The sequence below is a fragment of the Dermacentor andersoni genome, chromosome 2, assembly GCF_023375885.2.
Source record: "Dermacentor andersoni chromosome 2, qqDerAnde1_hic_scaffold, whole genome shotgun sequence".
Classification (NCBI taxonomy): domain Eukaryota; kingdom Metazoa; phylum Arthropoda; class Arachnida; order Ixodida; family Ixodidae; genus Dermacentor; species Dermacentor andersoni.
In genome coordinates, this window is record NC_092815.1 from 192,055,714 (window position 1) to 192,065,967 (window position 10,254).

Genomic DNA, 10,254 nt, shown 5'->3' on the forward strand with positions numbered 1-10,254 from the left:
GCCAAACAGGCGAACTTCACTTGCGCAACCGGCCTCGCTGGTTTCGGCGGCCTGTCTAGCACATGACGCATGCCTCTGTTGCGCCTGGCGTGCCGTTAGCTTGTTGCTAGGTGACGCAAGAAAAATAAGTCGTAAAATATAAGTTAATTTATACGCAAAACTTCTTTGTTTTGGGGGGAAAGTATTTAAAAAAAAACGTAATTTCATATCATTCTTTTTTTCCGATGCTCGCGTCAACAAACGGATGGAAGCAACAATAGGCGTGACGTGTTTCCTGTTGCCAGTTCTCGCCGAGTGTCCCCTCTTGTTGAATTTTTTTCTATAGTTAAGCTCTCCCGAAGACGTTTGCCTGTTGCCTGAAGCCACTACGTATGTCACTACAGTCGTTCCCGGGACGTATTCTGAAACGTTCGCCGCCGCGAAAGTTTCGCCCTGGCCACGCCTCCGCCGTTGCGGCGCGCCCTGAATGGCTGATTTGACAAAACCGGAAATTCACTTGCGCCACCTGGTAGTTCCTGTCTACGTCATTTTAACGTCACGGTGTCATTGGGTGATCCGGACATATATTGAATAAGCGAACACGTCTTTTGGCGTTCGGTTGCTGGTGGAGTCTAGCAGGGTAGTTAGGTGGTAGCTTATAGTAGAGTTTTTGATGGCGTGGTGCACGTGTTGTTTGCAGGCGATTATTCATTGATATATAACAGGCTGTGTTCCCTTGTGCAAGTGACACGTGTAGGTGGCAGTGTTTTTGAGCAGCGCCATGAACAACGAACTGCTCGCGTGGTTCCTCGCGCGACGGCGGGAACAACATACCCGCTCCAGCCGTCACGCCTTCTCCATGAGGGGAGAAGCTTTTCGGCGCCATTTCCGGATGATGAAGAGCGCCGTCCGGCTGCTTTGCAGCGAGCTTGCCCACTTGCTGGAGCCGCCGACCGCGGGGGGCCTGACCGTTGAGGACAAAGTCCTCTGTACCCTCAGGTTCTTTGCAACTGGCAGCTTCCAGTCGTCAGTCGGCAGTGAGGCGGCCATCGACATGTCCCAGCCGTCTGTAAGCCGCTGCATTGCAAAAGTCGCGCGGGCCATTGTTCAGGTTGGGAAGGAGCAAGGATGGGTGGCCTTCCCACGCACCGCCAGCGAGCGAGCTGCAATTAAGCAAGGGTTCTTGCAGCGCCGCAGGCTCGGCGGCGTGATTGGGTGCGTGGATGGCACGTTCATCGCCATCGTCGCCCCGAACCTACCTCCTGCGGAGAAGGCAACGTATTGGTGCCGGAAGGGCTATAACGCCCTGAATGCAATGGTGGTAAGTTGTAAACGATATTGCATGTAATGGAACAACAATTAATGGACATTCATTCGCATCACCGTCACACAATTGTCTGCAATGTGTTTCAGGTGTGTGACTCGGACTTGAGGGTCCTTCACGTTAGCCCGCGATTCGCTGGGTCGTGCCACGACGCGCACGTGTGGCGGTACGCGTCGCTTCGCCGGCGCATTGCCAGCGGCCGCATTGCCGTCCAAGACGGCGAGTACCTTCTCGGTGAGTATTAACGAAGTTGCTCTCAAAAGAAAACTGTACTAGATGCGTGTGTGTGATGTCCTATGTTGCGTAAGATGCCAGAAATACTGACTGCTATCTTTCTATGTGCAGGCGACAGTGCGTACCCCCTAGAGCCGTGGCTCTAGGGGGTACGCACAGGGGGTACACAGGGGGTACGCACAGGGGGTACGCTCTAGGGGGTACACCTGCGCCCGGCCACCCTGCCCCGCACACACCGGAAGGGCGCTACAACGCCGCGCACACTTCCGCAAGGTCAGCGGTGGAGCGCTGCATCGGCGTCATGAAGAGCCGATTCCGATGTCTGCAGCGGCACCGCGCCTTGCATTACGGCCCCCAAAAGGCACCTACGATTGTGGCAGCGTGTGCGGCACTAAACAACCTGTGCATTGACGAAGATGTGCCGCATACGGGCCGCGTGTACTTAGGAGACGACGACGACGGCGACCGTCCGCATGGCTCAAGCAGCGCAGGAACACACGGTGAAGCACCTCGGGCCAGGCGGGCACTGTATTTGCGCGGGAGGGCGGCACGTGCAAGGCAGATTGCAATACTCTCGATTGCTCGTAATCGCCACTTGCAGCATGTACAGAATGCGGTTTGCCGCGCACGTCGCCTGCAAGGCTAGGCCGTAGCAGTTTGCCCAGTTGTAGCAGTTTGCCCGTTGCTGCCTCCCCTTGCCGCTCCCATGTGCAGGCACCTGTCGCGGTCCCCTTCTGCCCGAGCAGTCTGCGTCGCTTTGTGCCAGACGCTCTCACGTGCTGACACTTGCTCCTCCTGTGCTGGGTGTGCTTGTGGTTTCGTTGCTGCCTCCCCTTGCCGCTCCCATGTACAGGCACCTGTGGCCGCCCCCTTCTGCATTACAAGTGTTCGCCGCATTTCGGCAGAAAGTGCCTCCCCTTTCCTGCTCCCTTGTGCTGACACGCGTGTTTGTGAGCTCGTAGTGTGTATGGTTTTCTGTCAAGTGGTGCCTTCTTGCTGCTCCAGTGTGGCGACGCTTGCCACCATCTGCTGGGGCATTAGAAGTGTGTGTGGTTTTGTGGCAGTTGGTTGCCCCACCTGACCTACACGTGCCAACATTCCTTATTGTGATAGAGGTGTTTGTCTTTGTGGTGATGTTTCTCGGGTTTCTTTTAAGGGGGAGCTTCTTGTGCAGTGTCTAGGCAACGGCTTGCGCTGCTCAGCCTTGCCTTATGCTAGCTGCTGCCTTGTTGAACAGGTCTTGTGGAATGCAAGGGTCGAAGCTACAATAATGTGTTCTGGCTGTCCTGCCACTGGTATCCCCGCTACTTCTTGGCTGCATCCTTGTGGCAGCACCAGACGCAGGGCCAGGAAACGCTGCATTCAGTGGGAATAGGAGCAGATCAGTGAGGCAGGTGATGTGAATGTGATTACACGTCATCTCTACAACCAGCACGCAATCGCTCGTGTGAATCTGTTTGCATCATGCAATTTCGCCATTCTCACAGCATTGCAGCCTTGCTGTCATGGATGATGATGTGCCATCGCACCACTAACGCCACACCCTTGTGTGCAGGGTCAGGAAAAGAAAAGTGCAAGATTCGTGTGCATCATATGTAGTGGAAACACTATATGTACCGTGGAAGGTGGCAGTTTGTGATGACATGGTGCAGCGAGGCGTGCACCACATCTGACAACAAAACGCTGTTTTCTCGATGCTGTCAATTTATGATAGTGCACTACTGCAATAACACATCTTTAGATGTCATGCCATCGTTACCGTTTCGTAGCAGTTATTCCACCTCCGTAACACCACTGCTATCATCCACTTGTAACATTGTAATAACATCAGCATCACGTTTCTGTTGTCAGAATTTCCACTCCAGCGTAGTCTTGCTCGCACTGCCATTGTAATGGCACCGTTATGTTACCATTGGCATCTTTTCAATGCCAGCACGGCATTGTTGTCACGTCTCTGCTTCTTCTCTTGAGTTGGCAGTATACATTCACTGCTGTCACTTCCATGATGCTTTACTGACATTGCGACTCGATAGCAGGTGTGCAGTCATAACAGTTGAGTTATAACAAGACTGTATCGAAGACGGACTAGATCCATGTGACGCTGAAGCTCACCTTCTGCCGTTGCATCGGTGATCATTCCGGATCCTCTTGTTTCATTCACTGTGGCTGGCAGCCACCTTTCTTCCTCTCCGAACTTGCGAGTCCGAACAGGAGTGCCCGGGATCAGCTTGTTTTCTTGATCTGCCTGTGGACTGATAGGGAAGGCTACGGGTGGTGGAAGGCATGCGTCCAACCGAGAACGGATCTGGTATCCCAAAAGTTGTTGAGACTGTGAACATCCAGGGACGTTCTAAGGTAGCTAAAGAGCAGTTTAGCCAATCGCTCAGACAAGTCACCTGACCCAACCTTCTTGAGGCCATCTTTCAGCGTCCGCACGGCGCGTTCAGCAAGCCCGTTCGATTGGGGCTGATATGGTGCCGCACTTAAGTGCTTTATGTTGTTTCCTGTCACAAACTTCGTGAAAGTCTCTGGCGTGAACTGAGTTCCATTGTCTGCCACAATGATTCTTGGTATGCCCAGCCTGCTGAAGATTTCACGCAAGGATGTAACTCGATTGTGCTGTGGCATGACGCACTCGAATCGCTTCGATCCATTTTGAATGTGAATCTATGGCCGCTAGGATCATGGTGTTGTTCACTGGACCAGCATAACCCGAATGGACACGTGACCAATTCTCATGCGTTAGTGGCCAGTTTACTGGTATTTTTGCCGGTGGCATTGCGCTTGCGTCTATGCATGTAGTACATTTCCTACTGATTTGTTCGATAGCTCCGTGGATGCCGGGCCACCACACGGAAGTACGGGCCAACGACTTCATTGCTGACATGGTGCGTCTCGGGCAGGAATTGCAGCATGTCACCACGAGCAGCCTCGGGAATCACGACTCTGTGACCCCACTAAATGAGACCTTTGTAAACGGCTAGCTCACTTTTTCGTGCGAAGTATGGGTGCAACTACGGATCGGGTGCTACATAGTTCTTTGGCCAACCATGAAGTATGTAGGAATTGACATTTCCAAGCACTTGACCTTTCTCGGTCAACTGTCTCAATGCTTGCGACGAAAGGGGCATGTCATCTAGCTGCTGCAGCGAGTGCACGAACTCGTGTAGCTGCTCTGATGTGTCGTCAGTGGTTTCTAGAGGAGGCCGACTGAGTGCGTCAGCATTCAGGTTGTCCGAGCCAGGTTTGTAGTCTGTCTTGTACAGGTATGCCCCCAGCAGCAAGGACCAATGCTGAATTCCTGCGGCAGCCATAGTGGGCGTGGGATGATCTTCGCGAAATAGACCCACCAGCGGCTTGTGAGATGTGATGAAGGTGAATGTTCTTCCCAGACGGTAGTCCCGAAACTTTCCTACCCCGAACACTAGGGCCAACGTTTCACGCTCCAGTTGGGAATAATTCCATTCCCCTTTGCTAAGTCTTCGAGAACAAAAACCTATAGGCTTGTCAACGTTGCCAGTGCGATGGGACAGTACCGCTCCGATCCTGTTGGGTGATGCATCGCACTCCAAGCGCAGCGGCAGTGAGGGATCGAAGTGAGTGAGCATTTTGTCATTGCATAAAGCGTTTTTTGACTTCTGAAACACTTCCCGTTGTTGACAGGCGCAATTCCAGCGACGTTCTTTGGTCAGCAAATCGTAGAGCGGTGATGGCAGACTGGTCATATTGAGAAGGAACTTGCTGAAATACGTGAGAAGATCCAAGTATGAACGCAGCTCGCTCACGTTCTTGGGTGTTGGCGCCCTTATGACAGCATCCATGTTCTTCTCCAGAGGTTGCAGCCCTCCAGTACTGATCTTGCAGCCGTGATACGAAACCTCAGGCATCCTGAAGGTGCACTTGTCCTTCCTTAGCTTGACGGCGTTCTCTCGAAAGCGCTGGAGAACTGCCTTGAGGTTCTTTGTGCCGTTGTTCCCCTTCTCGGCCACCAGAACGTCGTCAAAGTACGCCTGAACTCCCGGCAAACCGTTCAGGACGATGTCCATTATTCGCTGAAAGATAGCTGGGGCAGTAAAAACACCAAATGGCAGGCGATGAAAGCAAAATAATCCCCGATGTGTGGTAATGACCGTCAGCTCCTCTGAGTTCTCATCCAGGGGAACCTGGTTGTAGGCGTCTAGAAGGTTCAATGTGCTGTAAACGCCACCCGCGCGCAGTGCAGCAAAAAGGTCATTGATTACCGGGAGTGGGTACTGCTCCGTCACACAGCTGGCATTTACCGTTAGCTTGTAATCGCCACACAATCGAACTGTTCCGTCTTCATTACCGGAACTATCGGCGTCGCCCACTCTAAGTGAGCCACCGGGGACAGGATTCTGAATTTAACAAGCCTGTCCAGCTCGTATGAAACGTTTTGTCGCTATGCATATGGAAGTGGCCTGGCTTTGAAGAACTTTGGAACTGCATCCTCCTTTATGTATAGATGAGTGGGCGGAACCTTGAACAGACCCAGTTCAGGTGTAATCACGTCCTCGTACTCACACAGGATCGCTTGCAACTTTAGCCCTTGCTCCTTAATGCTGGACACGCTCAAAACCGCGGCCCCTTCGTTGTTCAACGCCTGGATGCGATCACGGCCACACAGGCTCGGTCCGGAGACGCGAACAACGGTCAGTCACGCCGTGACAATCGTACCATAGAGTTTCCTACAAAAATTACTAGAGGGAACTCTGGCGCTAGTGTCTACGGGAGCTGCAATGGGAGCGCTTGTCCCAGCATGGGAATTATGGGAAGTACATGGATTTGCCTAAACTTCGTCTTTTTGACTTCAAACGGCTTTGTGACTTTGTAAACTCGTCATCTTCAACAGTGTATTGCGTAATAAATAATTAAATAAACATCATTAAAATTGCCCGATGGCAGGAGTCGAACACAGGGATTCTAGCACAGAAGCCTGATATTGAAACCATTAAGTCACGGAGGCATGTATCAACAAGCGAATGAAACGCCCTTATGAATTTATCGCGGGAATGCCAGTGCCTAGAGACGCTTGGCGCGTTTCGACTTGGCCACCTGGACAAGCTCAATCGTTGCAATTAATAGCAATTGTACGCGTTCCCGGCGTCTTCTGCACTTCGAGGAATATAGATTGCGCTGAAATATACGAAAATAAAATTTATATAGCGTAACATACAAAGCCACAAGAACGTTTGAATCCACAAGCACGATGATCAGACAAATCCATGTACTTCCCATCATTCCCATGGTAGGACAGCGACTGCAGCGTCGGAGTTCCCTCTAGTAATTTTTGTAGGAAACTCTATGAATCGTACCGCAGAATGAAACTGGGAGCGTTAGCTTCCCGGCTGTAGGCAACGGACCCAAGTAGCATGACAACCTCAAGGTGGATTTTTCAATGCGGGGTTAGCTTGTGTGATGTTGGCAGTAGACGTCCCAGGGCACCACGTGCACGAGTGAGCCGGTGTCAATTTCTATCACGATGTCTGCTCCACCCCAGCAAAAATTGCATCGTACCGGGCTGACGATTCCGCTGTCTGCAGTTGGTTGCGGCTTTAGTGTATACAACTGTGCGGAGAGCTCGGCTACGGCATTTTCCATTGAGCCACTGCTCAGCGCCAAGCTCTGGTGCGGTCGCTTTTCCTTAGATCGACACACGGCAGCTAGGTGCCCATTTTTCCTACAGTTGAAACATTAGTCATCTTTAGAGGCGCAAGTCGCCTCACCGTGCTAGCGGATTCAACACCGATGACAACTTTCAGACGATCCACTCGCCTGACTACAGGTTTTTCCTGCCTGTCGCTGCGGTCGATCGCCCGCTAGTCTGTGAAACTCGGGCTCTTCTTTCGGTTCCGTCTGCTTCATAAGCTGAACACCCTGTCGTGCAGCCTCTGCTGCAAGCACAATGTTTTGTGCCTCCTGCTATGTCAGTTTCTGGTGAGAAAGCAGTGCCTTCTGCACGTCACTGCTGCGAATTCCACACACGATCCTGTCTCGCAGCAGGCGGTTCAACATGGTCCCGAATATGCATTTATCAGCCAGGCGTCATAGCTCTACGCTAACCTGTTGAGCTGATTTCGCATCCCTTTGAATGCGGGTGAAGAACTTGAAGCTTGCGGGTATCTCATTTGGCGGGGGCGCGTAAAATTCTTCGAGCATGGCAACTGCTTCCGCGTAGTTAACTCGCTCACCTTTCGTGGGGCAAAACGACCACTCAGTACGTCGATAGGCTTCGAGCTCACTGCCGAGATGAGAAGCGCCCTTTCTGTAGCGTCATCGACGATCCCGTCACCCTCGAAGTACGACTCGACTCCCATGTAGTATGACGACCACGTGTCCTTGGCGTCGGCGAAATGTGAAACTTGGTGCGCCATGGCAGGATTGTTAGCCGTCATCAGGGTTCTGGTTCGTTGCTCGTCGCCACTGTTATAAATCAACTGTTATGACTGCTACCAGGCGAGAACAACGTCCGGCCGGACGGCCAGGAGCATAATAAAGGCCACACAAGAACGGGAACACTGCGCCCGTTTATTCAGTGACAGCGCTTTGTTCAGATGTTCTCAAGCTGCACCGGCACGTGCGATGACGCCAGTCTCGCGCCACGGAAAACGCGGTTTTCTCTGTCTTCGTTGTCGTTTTCACTTTGCAGCAGTTGTGAACACTGCATTGTCGTCCCACAAGTGTGCCTGTTGCAATAATGCAACTGTGATCATACCATTCTGGTTGCCCTAATGGTGATGTCGTTTCAATATCCTTGTAAATGCAGCATTGGTGCGCCTTCAACATGTTTGCATTCGTGGCTGCAAGCCTGTCGCATGTGTGTTAATGTTGTTCTTTAGCCTTTCTGATGTTACGGCAGTGGCAGCGTTCCATCATTAACATTACGTTGGTGTTATACGGTGACATTCATACTGTTGCTGTCATTGTGATGTCTTTCATGCTTCTCTTTCCATCACGGCGCCCGCCTACTGAACGACGATGATAGTCTATGCTAGAGAAAATTAGCCCAACTGGGACACGTCATGTGCACTTGTCACTGCTTGATGGGCGACAATAGTGTTCCTCGTGAAATGCCGTTAAAAGTGTGATTACGCATACTTTTTTAAGCACGTGAGCATCGTATTTTTCACAGCACTCTACCTCCCGATGCTCCTATGCCATGAAACCGGCTCTCTCATCCTTGTGCGTCGCAGATGCATGTGCTGTTGTGGGACTTGTTTAGCCATACGCGTATTGTGTGTCATTGGCCGATGTGGTCTTGACCAAGCAAGAACAGTCAAGCAGATCCTAAAAGGACGAGAAGCATTGTGCTCCTACGTGAAGACAGGACAATGGTAACATTGCTTTAGGTGTTGCAGTTGTGCAACATTGTTGAAACTGCTCGCAACATGTGGATAGTCAGTGCTATAGCCTCGTGCTGCGGAATACGAGTACGAAACTAATGCAGCTGTACATCCGTATGAGAAATCTGCGCATGAAGGAATTCAACTAAGTGGAATCGCATGTATTGCCAAGCATACAACACGTGCACTGTAAACAAGGCACAGTCTCCATTTGCCAATCACTGTAGAGCCTTTCCTCGTGTGGAAGCTCTTTGCGACAGTGTGACTGGTCGTGAAGGCCTGTTTGCAAACGCAAACATGGCTGCATAGCACCGTGGTAGTGACAAATATTTTTGAAGCGACCGTAGCAATCGAAGAATCATTACTGCCATTCAGCGCCATGCTGGTGAAGTGCCTTAGCCGCAAAGACAGAACTTCCGCATAGTCTGCAGCGCCACCATGCCATGGAATGATGCTGGAAACGGACGCTTATTATACCAATTTCAGCACTTCACCCCCAGAGCGGTGCCAATGACACGCAGAAATTAACTCGTGTTTGCTTTTTCCTACAATGGGGTGTTGCAGCAGTTGTCGAGCGTCTTCTGTGGCCCCACAGTTGATACAAGAATGCAATGGTGTTCAAGCTCAACGTGGCTCGTTTGGCGAATGACACAACGTCAGATGATTTCTTTTCACCATCGCCGCCTCATCACCAGGGGCCTGTGTAGACTGCATTCCTAGCATTGTCATCATACATGATGCATTACGCTGCCCTACAGCTGTTACCGTTGGCAGCAGTGAAGGTGCACCAGTGCGCATTGCAAGTTGCACGTGACGCAAGGGAGCTCTTTTCCCGGGAGCACTAAAGGGATATTGCACAATGCGTGGGGACACACATTGTATGTTTCTGAGGATGTGAAGGCAATAATACATTAATAATACAAATAGAATTTCATGCGTCGTTGGCGCTACAGACCTGCTCAGTGTGTGCTGCACACCTCCTTGGCACTTGATGAAAACGTGAAACTATGCCTTTCCCTCGTTCAGTAAAAGCAGGACAAGCCTTGGCCCCAAGGCGGTTAGGAATGCAACTGTCCGCCTATACAAGCAGCTGTCATTACACAACCGTATGCAAGTGGGATAGTGTACTGGACATGACGTTTCCCTTGACACATTATGTTTGGGGTGATGTAGGAGTGTGTGCGACACAATGCAATGTGAAGGAAACCTAACTAAACGTGTACGCTGCCTTGCGGAGGTGCTGACATGGGAAGGTGGAGCATGAATCTTTTGCGGTTCTGCAGACGTTACTTGGACAAATGTGCCACTACACGATATGTGTCTGACATCGTGAAGGCACAGCACGCATGCGACGTT

The 10,254-nt window shown here is 51.4% G+C and overlaps 1 protein-coding gene across 1 annotated transcript; it reads left to right on the forward strand.

The window, feature by feature from the left end:
- Positions 1-874: 874 nt before the first annotated feature.
- Positions 875-4,521, forward strand: LOC126540789 (putative nuclease HARBI1). Its single transcript, XM_050187628.1, has 3 exons — positions 875-1,300; positions 1,393-1,537; positions 4,367-4,521. The coding sequence occupies exons 1-3, from the start codon at positions 875-877 to the stop codon at positions 4,519-4,521; spliced, it is 726 nt and encodes a 241-aa protein (XP_050043585.1).
- Positions 4,522-10,254: the final 5,733 nt, after the last annotated feature.

Coding starts and splice junctions, on each gene's coding strand:
- LOC126540789 (XM_050187628.1), top strand. CDS start 875: ATGAAGAGCGCCGTCCGGCTGCTTTGCAGCGAGCTTGCCCACTTGCTG. Junction 1,301..1,392: donor ACGCCCTGAATGCAATGGTG/GTAAGTTGTAAA, acceptor AATGTGTTTCAG/GTGTGTGACTCGGACTTGAG. Junction 1,538..4,366: donor AGACGGCGAGTACCTTCTCG/GTGAGTATTAAC, acceptor TTTGTTCGATAG/CTCCGTGGATGCCGGGCCAC.